Source organism: Helicoverpa armigera, chromosome 23 (genome assembly GCF_030705265.1).
Source record: "Helicoverpa armigera isolate CAAS_96S chromosome 23, ASM3070526v1, whole genome shotgun sequence".
In the NCBI taxonomy this organism is placed as follows: domain Eukaryota; kingdom Metazoa; phylum Arthropoda; class Insecta; order Lepidoptera; family Noctuidae; genus Helicoverpa; species Helicoverpa armigera.
In genome coordinates, this window is record NC_087142.1 from 10,247,319 (window position 1) to 10,262,719 (window position 15,401).

A 15,401-nucleotide genomic window follows, 5' to 3' on the forward strand; every position below is an offset into this window, starting at 1 on the left:
ATGCAGCAGTACCAGCAGCTAAACGGGAGTAGGTAATTAAGATAAAGCCAATATATACATAATAAGGGGTTTCCCCAAATTCCTTTGACATTTATATTTTACCATATAATATAATGCGGAAATGTGTCAAAATAATGTTGATAGTCCATGTCGTGATATGTAGTGCATGCTGTATGTTGGTGGTGGTGTGTGCAGTGCCTAAGCTCGGCTCGGCTCGCGTAGCCAGCGCGGCGTAGCGCGCAGTAGTGCGCTAGTGTTGCCGGAGTGCGCCCGCGTCCGCGTAGCAGCGTAGCGCTCGCGTAGCCGCAACTACTTTACGTTCAGTGTCGCCTTCTAGTGTTCTATTGTAATTATTACGAGAAGATATCCAACTCAATATTCTGGATGTGCAGATACTCAACTGGTAATTATTTTGGATTTAATAATTATTATTATAAGCTTCAATTTTGTGAATTTTACTTACATTTTATAAAGCTTCTTAAGTAAGAAAAGAGATATTACATCCTATTAATATTTTTTTATACCGTTACTGATATACTTTTCTGAAAGCTTCCGTTGAGCTTTTTGCACTCGTAGATAAATCTATTAGAGTCAATTTATTATCATCAGTTTAAAGTTTAATTAAAAGTAAATCAATCCTCCACTGCACTTCCATATCGTGGTCAATACACTCTCTTCTATTGCGTACGTAAAGTCATCTAAGTCACTTTCCACTTTGTTTACGACCAACAAAACTTTATGAACAAGCATTAAGTAGTAAAGTAAGTGAAGTATACCCGAGCACAGCAACTATAGCCGCTTGATCGCGTCACACAGTCTCGACAACAATCACTAAATATCTGCTAACAGGCGAGGAAGGCGCGATATTCGGCTGAATTTTCTTTAACTCCTGAAACAAGAAATCATTCCATACAATCTGTAGTTTTTGGTTAAATTCAGCGAAAACGCCAATGTACTGAAATCATTCGATAAACGATATTTCTTTCAAATGTATAGTGCCTCATATATTTTTCATAAGTCTACAAAACTGTATATTTTATTTATCTCCTCTTTTTATAGTATCGATATGTTTTACTGTTACTTTTATTTTCGTTGGAATGCATGTTTCATATACATAGCTATCATTATGAATTGATTTTGTATCTAGTTTTGTTTTTATTTTCGCTGTGAATCACATCGTAACAACGCATAAATAAGTTCCATGAAGATATGCACTAAATAATGTTTTCTTTTTCTGTAAGGAAGATCCGTGGACTACTGTTATTGACCATAAATAAGACAATACCTTTTACCTGCAAGCTTTATTTTTATACTTTTTATTGTCCATTGCAGTAAAATATTCCACATTTAGTGCTTCTTACCTAATTTGTTATTAACCAAATTGAGAGACATGGAACATAATGATTTATTACTTAAAATAAAACTAACATTGTTTTTTTTTTACTCTAAAAAATACTTGTTGACAAATTGCTAAGCATTTGAATATTAATGAACAAGGTACTTACATAAAAATATACTCGAGCTCTGATATCTACCAAAGAAATTGGTGTAAAAATAATTAGGATTCCTAAAAATACATATACAATTATTTCATTCATCATAAATTATTATAATATGCTGCAATTATTATATCAATATTTCTTTGGGGAAAACATTACAATTATTGTATTGTATGCAAATAATTTGTTTTTAGTTTTATAATTAATCGTGAATGTCAATATGAAAGTCCATGAGTTTACATTTGACGTATTAGTGAGGTGCGAGGTACCTGCAGGCTGCGGTCCCGTTGTCGCCGAGCTCCGGCGGCGCCCGGCTCTCACCATGTAGGGGAGTTCCACCGCTAGAACAAATACTTGTAAAGTATTGTACCCAACGTATGTAACACATGTGCCAATACTACTAAATATCCCTCCTAGTAGGACATTAGGAGAACTGACTGACTTTACTAATGACAAAAAGCTCTAAGCTCTAACAATTGAGGTCATCTTAGAACCAGGTCATTGATCAATGTCCTTTCATTCGACGTTATTACTGCGTAGGACGCTTTCACTTACTGCTAATTACCACTGAACACAATTCTTACGAAAAAGTCTTGTGTGACATTTGGCGGCTAATGTTCCTCTCATGCAGTCCTAGTCTATAGTTGATTATTTGCACAGAATTCAATATTTGCCAAACCTATTTTTCAAGTAATAAAGACTTACTTGTCACATTATCCATTACATGAAATCCCGAAACTCTAGACTGAGCAAATTCCTAATATCTATGTTGTATGATAATGTTCTGCTTCCCCTCTTTATTATACCTCAATTGTTTTGTGCCAATATCTGAACATTGCTAAACTAGCCGAAATTGAAATTCTAATCTGTCACATTTCACTCGCACGCGTTTTCGACTGATTTCATAAATAAATCATGGCAGACAAAAACTATCTATGAAATTATAAGATATGAAAGCGTTTTTATTTCGTGTCACATGATGATACCTACAATATTTTTTACACTTCCTTATTAATGCTTCCGAATCATTATTTTTACAAATGTTCTCCGCGTGATTTCAGTTGTAGTAGGTAAACATAAATTATGTCCTCACAATGACGTGCAAGGGCTCTCTCTCATCGTATAGTGTACCATAGTTATCAGATAGCAGCTTACTGAAGCATAATACTAACTCAAACACGCGTGGTTGTCTACAATCAATCATGCCTGTGTTTGATTAGCATTAGTTCGACCAGTGTTGAACTGGCCGGGCGGGACATTAGGCCCGGGCGCCCTCAGTCAACACAATCGCATCATAAAACTTCATGACTATTGTAACTACATATTATACTGTGGAGCATGCTGTGTAATTAATTAGCATCAAATACGCATTTCACACGTAGGTACCGACAACACACACATATCATTAGTTTGGCTCGCTTAATTTAATTGTAATTTTAATAAATGCTGTATGTAGTGTGTTTTAGTTCATCACAGTGTTTCGAGAATATCTTCACTAACAAAGAGACATGATTACTTTTGATATCCAAATAAAGCTCGCTGTCCGTTAGTAACGGATATCCGCAGAGCTCCTGTAGTTCAAAGGTTATCCAATATTAGCATTAGATAATGTGTATATTTAATTGTCTTGCTTTGTATTTGTACGTAATCGTAATTATCGGCATGCATCTGTATGATATCGCTGCGACATCAGAGTGATCAAAAGTAAACATCATCAATCAGTGCACAGCCGTCGCCGGCACTCGAACACCCGCCGACGTCATCAGGCGCACCCCATGTCTAACAGCACACCAATGATGCACCCTCCAACAATATGACACGTATGTGGCAAAACATGTTGCGAAAACAAATGAAAACATGGTGAGAGCAGTTCGCCAATAATTTGATTGTTTACGTTATTTTTATTGCCATTTAACCTCATTTTATCCGCACTCGATTAACGCATGATTGATCTAGACTAGCAAAAACATTTTTTAAATAAATTCAAGATGAAGCTCTACCAAATATAACTTTGGGTACTTAAGCATGAGGATATTTTGATATTTTATTGCTATTGTTCAGGTATCGTTAAGAACACGTTACTCATCATCAACTGAGCTTAAAGTCCAAATATAATTATGACTGCGAAGCTGTTTACTTGACAGCATTCCTTAAATAAAAGTACACAAACATTTAATTGATTAGTGCGCTAATGGGCGTTTAGAGTAAGTGTCGGTAATTATGTCATTATCACGCAGTAATGCGGTAGTGACGCGCCACTGATTGGGACGCCTGTCTGCGCCCGCGCAAGCTGGGTACTACAGAAGGCTCACTAGTGCCTGAACCGTGACTGCTAATGTCACCAAGATTCAATGGATTTTGCACAAGAGCCTTAATCACTACATAGTATAAAACAAAGTCGCTTTTTCTGTCCCTATGTCCCTTTGTACGCTTAAATCTTCAATACTACCCAACGGATTTTGATGCGGTTTTTTCTAACAGATATAGTGATTAAAGAGGAAGGTTTATAGGTATAATATCATACATTAAATGGTGGGGAAGTACTGTTATCCCGTGCGAAGCCGGGGCAGGTCACTAGTTTAAAAATAATTCTTGTTTTCTTTTCAACATAATATATAATAGAATAGTGCTACACTAGAATGGTATTTAAATATTATCATCCACTGTAGCTCTTGGCTAACATACGTCAATATTTTGCTTTACACAGAAATCTTCGAATGTCTGACAGGCAGCTCGTAGACACCAACATTACTTAGGATAAACCTCCTGAACCCTGGCTCTTCAACATAACGACTAGTTCCCGGTTGTTTACGTTTCTTGTGCGGTATACTGCACATCAGTGGTAACTGTCATGCACCTTAACTCAATAGTAATAAGTACGATTTTCCTATAAAACTGTTACCACTGACCTGAAGTTGACTGTGCAATAGCTGGTGAACCCAGGCTTGCGCATACCGGGTTGCAATTAACGTCGACTATGTAAGACTTAAAATATTGTCGCCATTTTCATTCGAGCTATAAACATCTCTCACCTTCTGCTATAAGAGACAATTTGCAGTTGAACTCCATTGACAAATTGACAAAAAGTTTAAAGAATAACGAGAGGGGTTTCTTTGTGTTCGCGTGAAAATCTAAAATTGGCAATAAGTAGTCTGCCGAGTGCCGAGATTATCTGATAAAAAGACTCATCTTATTGGCCACATTTTATATTTGTGGTGAAAGAAATGTTGCCAGTATTCAAGAATTTCGTCAATTTTTTTTTCATTTCCAATGTGACAATGTGCGTAAAAGCTAGTGCGTAAAATACCGACATAGGTACTTCACCCGTCCGGATATCCTCATAGCAGAGACAAATTATACCGAACAAGGGAACATAAAAATAGACAAATGAATCGCGACGCTTTTCCCTAAAATATAATTATTTCACAACTGGGAAATACCAAATTAATTAACATCGTGCTATGATTGTAAACGAGTTTTTTTGTTTTGTTTAAATCAGAATTACATTAAGGTAAACGCGGGTGAAGTCGTCATGCCCCAATAGTCGTCAATTAATCTTAAAACTTTTATTATTATTTTCTACTGAACTTAAAATGGGCCGGTTTATATATCAACATATTCTTGATAATATATTGCACAATTGAAATAACAATACGGGGTTTTAACAGTCACAGCTTCTAAGATATGTTATTTGAAACGTGTGTCCCCTAACAAAATCGTTTTTTCGTGAAGTTCAGCTGTCAAAAGTGAAACTCACCACGTGGTTTTGTGTTTTGATTTACATAACTCCAGTGGGGTCTGTGGTATGTTTCTTTGTTTAATTAGATAGTTAAGTTTATTTGCTAGCGATGTAATATGTAATTTGGAATACTTTTAACATAGAAGATATATTTTTTAATGTGACATCTATTGGTACTTCAAAACTCCCATTTGACCCAAAACCCGTCAATTTTACAATTATTATGACGACTACTGGGACATACTCAAAAGTTGCACCTAAATTCGTCATGATGAGGATATTTTGTGTTTTACAGTACAAAATGCGAATAAATAGCTAATATCGGGACTTTTACAAAATTGATAACTGTCTAGAATAAACATATTTAAGGTTTAGACTACATTTGTTCATAAAACTGCGTTTCTTTTAAGCTTTTTCTTAGGGGTAAATTTTACTCTGCTGGTTCTAGATGCACGTACACAGTCATGTTATTCGATTCAATTAATATGTTTCTTAATGGTTAAATCCCCTGTTTTCTATAAGTATGCACTTTCTACGAGTGTTTTTTCAGGATTATGTTGGCCGCTGTAGGCCTCCGCCATTCGATTAAGATCTACCGCTTTGGGTACAAGTAGATCTAGCACTAGCCTTTGTTTCTACTACGCTTGGATTACAATTTGTGGTAAACAAAAATTGACTGTTCTTACACTATGTTTATATGTTTTGTTCTGAACTGCATTTCGTCACGCGTATTGTACCGCGTCTTCCTAACGTGCCTTAATAGCGCCTGTATACAAATAATGTCATTCAACTAGTTTTGACGCAAAAAATATTAAAATCAGTTTTAAAACTAAGATGACATAGCTTCCATCGCTGTCACTTCTTTGCTTGTCGTATTCGATATTGATGGGTAAAGAGTAATCTTAAGTAAGATTTTTTTATTTAAAATTGTCTGTATTTAGTGATTGCATGATCGTAATTTTAATAGCAGATCATGACTGAAAGAAACTACAAGCAAGAGGCAAGTCATAAAAGCTGTAAATCAAGGGGCCACACACACCATCAGATGCAGCAAGAAAATTTAAAACGCCCGTTTGAGACAACTTTAATGAAATGGTGACACAAAACCGAATATACTATAGAAATGAACCCAAGGACAATCTCCGGTTCTGTGCTAAACTATTGCTAACTCCATCCTCCGAGCCTTTTTCCCAAACTATGTTGGGGTCGGCTTCCAGTCTAACCGGATTCAGCTGAGTACCAGTGCTTTACAAGAAGCGACTGCCTATCTGACCTCCTCAACCCAGTTACCCGGGCAACCCGATACCCCTTGGTTAGACTGGTGTCAGACTTACTGGCTTCTGACTACCCGTAACGACTGCCAAGGATGTTCAATGACAGCCGGGACCTATAGTTTAACTTGCCTTGCTTCACACCAGTCTAACAACCCAATACCCCTTGTATTGTTGTCCAGCATCACCGGCCCACCCACCACTTACCACGAGGCATCTACCCTCCGAGCAGGGCTGCTAACCCTGCTCTAGCGACTCCACTCTGGTCGGCCAATGAAGGCAAGCCAAGAGGCGGGAGACCTTCACTCCTGCAGGCCGGAGATGGGGGACAGTATACTCTCCCCGGAGCACTCGGATATATAGCCCCGTGGGGTCGCTACTCCCCGTCATCCGCCTCAGATGCCCTTTGGGGCTTATTAGATATTATTATTATTGGGTTTGAACGGTTAGTTGTACCTAATCATATTTTATTTTTTGATTGATACCTTTAAGACAGTATAAACTGTCTATAGAGATTTTTGCAAATGGTACTTAGCATGCGCTAAGCAGGTCAGAAGTTTTGACAACCTTACCTACATATCTATGAATGTTAGTAATTATTTCGCGGAAAGCTATATAAATGAATGAGGCTTTTATTTTTTGTGAATACTAATTATTTTATTTTACAATTTAAATATTTTAAAAGTAATTATTTTACTCGTGCTACATATGCACAAGACTGCATGGTTATTATAATTAAGAAATATAACATATATTTTATAGACTGGTTTTGTGATTCCAAGCGTTTGATAGATAGGAATATAAATTAAAATGCAACTATGTATCTGTTTTATTGAATACCTGCTCTTCTAACAGATTATGACCTGCTATTCTAAATAGGAATTTGGTTTTTTATCTATCTACCTATCTAATGTTTCAAAAGCACAAGTATGCTTAACAAATTCAAGCACAAAAAATGTACATAACTTGAACCTTATGTTCAAGAGCAGAGAGTTTACATTAGCATTAAAAGTTGACGAGTACTGGGAATATTTGACGAGTATCCGTACAAATCAGACGACTATTGGTACAAATCGCCCTTTTTTTACTTTTGCCTTAATAAGTATATAAACCCATTAAAATGATTAAAAAAACTTTAGTTATTTAGAATAATGAATAAATACTCTATCATGTCATGCAAAATTTTTCATTTTCTATTAAATATTTAACACACAGTAGCGCTTCAAAGTCAGTGATTTCCGAAATCCGACGACTATTGGTACGTTTACCTTATCTCAATGACCTGTGTTTTATGATTCAGAAGGGTATCAGAGTAAAGCACGTGTACCTACCATTTATTTATTTCTCCTCCTTTAGTACCTACTCCCCAAATTGTTCTTATATGTTCCTGAGGTTTTATCGTAAAACTTGTTATCGCGCTAACATCAACGACGCACGCAGTCGGGAACAGGACTAGGTATCTCTGATCAGCACATATTGGCATCAGTTATTCAAGTAACAACATATTTACATGCAAACGCTTGTCGAACACATCAATAACAAATAATTACACTAGTTGGATGCTCGTAGTCACAGTTTAGGGTCACCACATCAGTCAGTTTAGTAAGAGCCTATGCTGCAAGTCAATTTTGGTAAAGTATTTGTGGTTTTCAAGTTAATGGTCTTTCTGTGCTGGTTCCTCTGCCGCGGCTGCAGAGAACCTCAAGCGGCGCAAAATGCTGTCAGCCTCTTGGGTACGCTCCCAGTGGGCGGTGACGAGGAGTTCTTGATGTAATATTTAATTATTACTAATTTAATTTTATTAATCGAAAATAAAATTAAGCAATTTCTTCAATTTCTAAAACCAATAATTAAACAAGTCTAGCCAATAAAGGGTGCCTAAAATTGAAAATATTTCCTTTAATTGTAAATAGAAGAATCAGCCCTACAACGTGGCATCATAAAATATAATGAAAGTAGAAGCATGTTATATTTGAAGTACCTATCTCTGATGCGTATCATCGAGACCGGTCCGCCTGTGTAGGCGCGGCGAGCGCGTCCTCGCGTCTTTTCATCATAACTCACGTGCATGAACAACACTGGGACTGCTCCGCGGTTTGTCTCACTGAAAAATGTAGCCTTTACTACTTTATACAGATATATCTTTGAATTTTGATCATAATTTATCCGAACAAATAATTTGAAATAGGTACCTATTCAAGTGATAGAATATTAGCGAAAACGAGGAAATTTCCCTTTTAACGCCATAATAAATATCACAGTATTGTCGTGGTTTATTTTAATAGTTTCACCACTGGATAGTCGTCTATAATTAGGACCAATGAGTATTTACACAGTTGATATAGGGAATGATACAATGTTTTGTTCACAGTATAAACGTGAGCACCTGAGGGCGATGAGTCGCGCGACAGAGGCGACAACTCCGACCTGTACCGAACTCATTCCTTGCGAAACGACTGACGCTCGCACTGACAGCGCGTGACGCCAGCATGGACCTGTCGTCGATATCGCCGCTGCAGCTGCTGCAGAACGCCACGGACATGCTGAACTCGACCGACGATGACACGTGGTACCTGGCGGACAGCGCGGCCGAGATGTGGAGCATGAACGCCACCAACAGCACGAACAGCACGAGTGCAGTGCCGGCGCGGCCCATGAGCCGCTCGCTCGGCCTCGTGGTCAAGGTGGTGTACGCCATCGGCATCGTCGGCAACGCGTGCGCCATCATCGCGCTGCGCCGCGGCGAGCGACGCATCAGGAACAGGAAGCATCTGCTGCTGCTCACCTCGCTCGCCGCCAACGACCTGGTCGCGCTCGTGAGTACCCGCTCATAATCATACAACCACCTAAAGCTAGGAGTACACTCTACAGTACAATTTATGAACGCAGATGCTTATTCATGCGACAGAATAAATATTAGCAATACTGCATCTGACTATGATACTCACGAGGATGTTCAACATCCAAATATAATATGGCCGGATAGAAGACTTTAGCAGTTCCATGTTTTCCCAAAAATAACTAAGAGCATTTCATTCCTTTTAACCTTCAGGATCTAAGAAGTTGGCCAGGAGTCAGGCATTTACCTAAATGATCCCTTACGACTTTAAAATGTATGGTCATAAACAAAAAAGTCCATAAATACGCAGACAAACATAAGACTTTATACATCGTGTTAATGTTTTATTTATACGTTATCTAGTGCCGTCGACGCCTTTACATGGAATACAAAACAAAATCGTAAAACACATTCCGAGATTGATGTGAAGTGTTAACACCCTGTATAAAAAGTCTAAACACCCACCCAGACATAAAGATATCTTACCGCTTCTACATTTAAATACAAATGGTCTTACATAAATTAGAAATATTAACATGAACTAAGGTGACCCTGTAAAGTCCTGTTTCGTGAGTCGCGAACTATCTGTTTTGTCGTGCTTCACTCATCATCTTTCGTCAGAACATGTCAACATTCCCGCTGTTTCATGTTCCTTTGTATAAACAAACAGGGTAACTTTCACGCTCTCATAACTCGGAACTTCGATAATACGACATTTAAATTCGACTCAGGCGCATGTGGTTAACCTTACCCAAATTTTATCACATGACAGTTGTGGGAAGGTATCTTTATTTAGGTACCGCAAATTATCTGCGGAAACAAACATAACTAACTCGAACAAGAAATTGGTGATATCTTTAAGTCTTCTACATTTTTAAGTAGATAAGCACCTACCTTTACAACTTAACTGCTGTTTCAAACTTTGAACTCCCGAATTTTTGGACAGCTGTCTTGCAAGGAGTGTAAAAAAAATATTTGAGAAAGTTCAAAGTTGCATGTAATCATGAGTAGAAAGAATCACGTATTCATGCATCAGTGTATCGGTCAGTAATTTCCAGTAACCCTCAGTGAACAAACCCACGCTTAGCATACGAGTAGACTCAGCTACACTCGTGTCCTGCACTAACATAAATCAAAACTCAATTTCAACGTTATTTATGGTTAAGTTATATTCGTACGTCTACATAGGTATTGGAAAGCTCGTGTCACCTGCCTGAGTAATGACTCGGTGGGATGTGAGCACCCTCGTGTAGGTACTTTGTCTCGAAACCTAAAATAGCTGTAACCTCCGAAACCTTCAGTAGGAGCGGCTTAACGACATCGGCTTGTTTACGACTGCTTAGTGTTCATTCATTAGAGCCATGAGTAATGCTTTCGACAATATGCTTTCGACAATAATCATCATTTATTTACGACGCGAACTTTTTCCCCCATTCGCCTTATTTAGGAATGTCGGATGATAGCGATAGTGCTATTTTGTTGCATTGTTTTAGATCTTCATTTCGTCAAAACCAGAAATGGTGATTGTAAATAGTTGGGAATGTTTGCGTAAGTGTATGTTTGTGATCAGGTGGGCATGATGTGCGCGCTGCTGGTGAGCGAGCTGGTGCCGGGCGCGGGCGGCTCGCGCGCCTACTGCGCCGCGCGCGTCGTGCTGCGCGTCTTCGGCATCGGCTCCGTGTGCATCGCCGTCACCATGGCCATGGAGCGCTACCTCGCGCTCACCAGGCCCTTCCTCTACCAGAAGGTAACACCATCTCTACTACTACTCACCTATAGATTTCCTCAAAGAGCATGCCCATCTTCCAGCTGAAGTAAGTAAGTCCAATGAAAAATCAGGATACATTACACTGCTTACTACAGTAATACCTTCACCTCATAATCATTTCATGACCCATTTGGCATTGGTATTATGTTGTACGCAGAAGGCAATTGAAGAAAAGCTGTACCTATTAGCATTGTTTCTAAACTTGTATGGTGCTTTAGTAAGTAGCTTGAGTGTGCAGTAGAGAGAGACATTTACATAAACGGATCACAATGTTACGTGCTCGTGCAGAGTCTTGCTCACGTCATTGTTCAGTTATTTACCTACTCAATTTTTTACTTTTTTACTCAACTTTATCTTTGCTTCAAATTAGCTAAAGCCATAAAACTGAAGAGTTTGTTTGTTTGAGTGGTCCTCTCTCAGGTCCGATTTCAATAAATCTTTCATTGTAGGAAACTCCATGTATCGAGATAAACCTTATAAGCACCTGTTTGTCCGGTACGGAGTAGTTTCCTCGGGACTCGGGCGAGACCGCTGGTGGAAGCTAGTTTATACTTATGCATAAAATGATTTCGCGAAGTGCTTATGTAAATCACAAAACAAACCACAAACAGGAATACCTTACGAGGTCGACACTCAATAACATGTCCGCCGCGTGTTGCGAATTTTAATAGATTTCAATCTGGTTCTGAGCAAATCAAATTGTAATTGTACCAATGTGGAAATACGACGGAAGCTTAAACATATTTTCTGTATTCACAAAAGGTTTTCCATTAGGTTTGAGTACCATCAGGGTTCTCTAGCGTGACCTTACACTTCTACAGTATTCGGCACACACTTCTAGGCTACAATAATATTTTCTTAGGTACGAACATTTGCAAATATTAGCCATTCGTTTCAGAGCACATAAGTTTTCAGTCCAATAAAAGAAAGCAGAGCTACTAACGCAGTGCGAAAAGCGTCAGACACTTGTGCGAATATATATTTTGTTGGACGTCATACAATGGCAAAAATACTCGGAATGATATGTTATAGTTTGAGATTCATGGCTTGAGCTAGATAAACACAAGGCTGCCCTGAATCCAGCCACCACAGTTCCGACAGCGGGCTATATGCGCCGCACTAAAGCTTTATACAGAAACAACGATCTTGGACTTACGAGATAATCCTGAAAATAAAATTATGCATTTCGGTGACGTCACTTAGTTTCGATTGTAAACTGACAAGAATACGTATAAAGTTTGAAGCACTGTGCAGTGTTCGCTAATCAATGGTCGTCTGTGATCGGTGCGTAGTGCTGTACCTGTGCCATCATTATTTATCGATTTGGCGAAACTAGTCGAGTGTCGTCGAGCAACATCTGTGATTACTCGTCGATAACGCAGATTACGCGACTACTGCAATCAATCAATCATACAGATAATAATTGGGCACTAAGTAGTCCAGTGGGGACTTCGTTTGTTCCTGGGCTTGGTTGTCAGGAAGTTCCTTTTGTTAACGGTTTTACTGAATGGTAAATACTTGAGAAAGTGCTATTTATATGTTTATCTTTCCCACTACCTTTTATAGCTGATGTTATAGCTTTATTTTCATGCAACAACGAATCGACAACAGTTTGCTTGACCTTTGTGTCAGGTTCACATCTTTCTTTAAAAAATTGGTATACTCGTGAACCATTTACATTTCTGTTGGGATCATAATATATATTAGATGTGCACTGCTACTAACACGTAATGGTATTCACGCCGACAGACAAGTCCATTTGTTGGCGCTGAGCAACAAGTGGGCGAACCTAATAACTATCCGCCATCTATTACCGACGGCTATGAATCAATATAAACATGCTTTATGATCAGCAATTTCCCTCTTAATACTAGAGCTCCAGCCTCCACTGAGATCGTGACAATCAAGTTACCCTAAGGGTAAAGCTATCTTAATTTCCGATGGGTACATATTACCTTAGTATTTCGATATCTAAAAATACAATACCTGCACGCTATTCAAGCATTCTGCGTGAGTAATATGAGTACACACCAATAACATATAAAACGATTTGTCGATCATACAAACTGTACTAATTTGTAAAACAGTGATATTGGTTCAATACATCTTGAACATTGCAGTCAGATACAATTCAAGTGTAACTGGTTGTGTAGGGACCCTCGCCTGCGTGTCGCGGCTGACAGCTCCTCAACTTACGGCTCATTGATGTGAACAAATCAAATACTATTATTTTTAGCTTCCAATGCTCGGCCGGAATACCCTGACGATGCACTCCCGCGTCATGTTTGTTTACGATCTCATATCGACATCACACAAATTGTCCATGAGGGAAACAGATTGAAATAACAATTTAATCTATCATTATTGTGTTGTTGACTTGTAGGTAGGTACATCTCCCAGTGAAAACTGCTAGGTGCGCCGGACATTAATCAATTAAAGCTTGTTATCTTACAGTTTTCTAAATTAATTGTCAACTTGTCTCACCTCGCTGTGTCATTCTCGCAAAACAATTACTATTATTGGGACTAATAGAAAGAAAGCGATGTTCACGAGTCAGTCTAGATAACATCAACGTGCAAAAATATGAAATTGAAGTTCATTCAGGTTAATTGTTAGCACAACACGCCTAGGCGGAGTGGGGAGGGGGGGGGTAGTTCGTCGTATTATCATTAGTAGCCTAATAGGGCACGTGGACATAACAGTTAGAGCAGTGAGTGGCCATCAGGCTATCAGCGCGATCTGCAGCGCGAATGGCGCATTGTGCGCGACCACCGGCGGCGCCACCTGACGTCAACTGCGCCATCACACAACATATGGCAAACATAATGTGCTCTACGTTATCATTCATTGAAACTAGATGATCTACCCACGCTATTGTCGGTAACATTCTCCTCTACTACCTGGATGCGATGTCGTTCACATATCAGATAACCTTGACATTACTGTAATATCAACTGACTCATAATCAGAATATAGTATACATTTTTTAACTTGTTTTTACTATTCTTAATTTAATCGCGCGGTTTGTTGATAATGACTTTATCATGAATGGATCGCCGATCTGAAACTCGTTTCCCGGCTGATCTTTCCGCTACGAGTGACATAATCGGAACCGGTCGGCGCTCTCCGACCGACTGGTTTGCAATGTTTGTAAACATAACATATCGAATGTTTATAATGTTATCTATAGGTTAAAGATAGCGGTCGTTTCTAAGTTGTCCACTGTGACCGTGACTCGCGACTACATGTCGATCAATTCATTGATAAATCCCGCCAAGTTCACAATTAAGAGATCTGCGTTCGTCTAACACTAAAGTTTGTTTAATACTGTTGTAAATTACAATCATCGGCGATCATGAATAATTTTCAGTAAATCATTTATTTATTTATTACATTCTCATAACAACATTCCGTAACATTTCTAAAATAAAGTACGTAATAGGCAAACATTACATAAGTATTTTTCACGAAATTAAAGCATTTTTCACGAAACATAATGGCAGTTTCTGAAGAGTTCTAATATTTCAAGGAGCTAAAGTCGATCCACTAATAATTGCGAGCTTAGCGTAGGTACTAAGCGCAGGAGCTTGTAATGCGCGTCAATCAGCGACTGTTTACTGGAGGACTCGCAGTGGTGATACATTTTACTGGTAACTATTGTGTACCCAGCTCTGTATGAAGAAGCTCGCGCTTCGTCGCTGAGCCGCCTCAAGTGCCGCCGGCAACGCCACAGCATGGCGCGGGATCAGCTGCTGAGCTCTTACTGTCTAGCTGAACAACCGCCATATATTTACAATTTTATGTTATATATTTCTACACCGTATCTATCATATTTTTTCTCATTGATGTCCACTTTTGCAACATAAACTAAAAAGAAGTGCATATGTCACAGGAAAATAATAAGAACTTTCGTAGGATTCTCAACGAGAGATACTTAAAGCGTTAAGTCCGCCTTTGTACATTGTTTTTAATTTTTTTCAGGAGCGTGACAACGGGTTCAGATTCGTTACAGTACTGATCTGCATTGGTTGGCTGTGTTATGTGGGATCGTTCGTTTGATAGTTTAATAAAGAATCGCTTTGTCTATATTGCACTTTTAGTGGTATTTCTATGGATAATAACCATGACTCAATGCTCCTACAGAGTAACATTTTCCAACAACATAATACTTAACGAGTTATTTTTAAATCTCTACAAGATATTTATGTGTTATCGAGTTCAAATCGATATTTTTAGGTCACAGACTTTGATACAGGAATGTTAGGAGGAAAACAAACAACAAAAT

General features: G+C 38.5%; 1 protein-coding gene across 2 annotated transcripts in view; it reads left to right on the plus strand.

Annotated features, from left to right (window-relative positions):
* The first annotated feature begins 208 nt into the window (after positions 1-208).
* The window catches only part of LOC110378655 (prostaglandin E2 receptor EP1 subtype), a 28,025-nt gene continuing 12,832 nt past the window's right edge, over positions 209-15,401 (plus strand). The window contains exons 1-3 of one of the 2 annotated variants that reach the window (XM_021338004.3): positions 209-403; positions 8,881-9,325; positions 10,919-11,095. In XM_021338004.3, the coding sequence (XP_021193679.3) occupies positions 8,999-9,325; positions 10,919-11,095 (504 nt within the window). In that variant the 5' untranslated portion in view covers positions 209-403; positions 8,881-8,998. Of the gene's footprint in view, positions 404-1,777; positions 1,861-8,880; positions 9,326-10,918; positions 11,096-15,401 lie in introns of those variants that run through there. The other variant, XM_049837664.2, reaches the window with a different exon arrangement.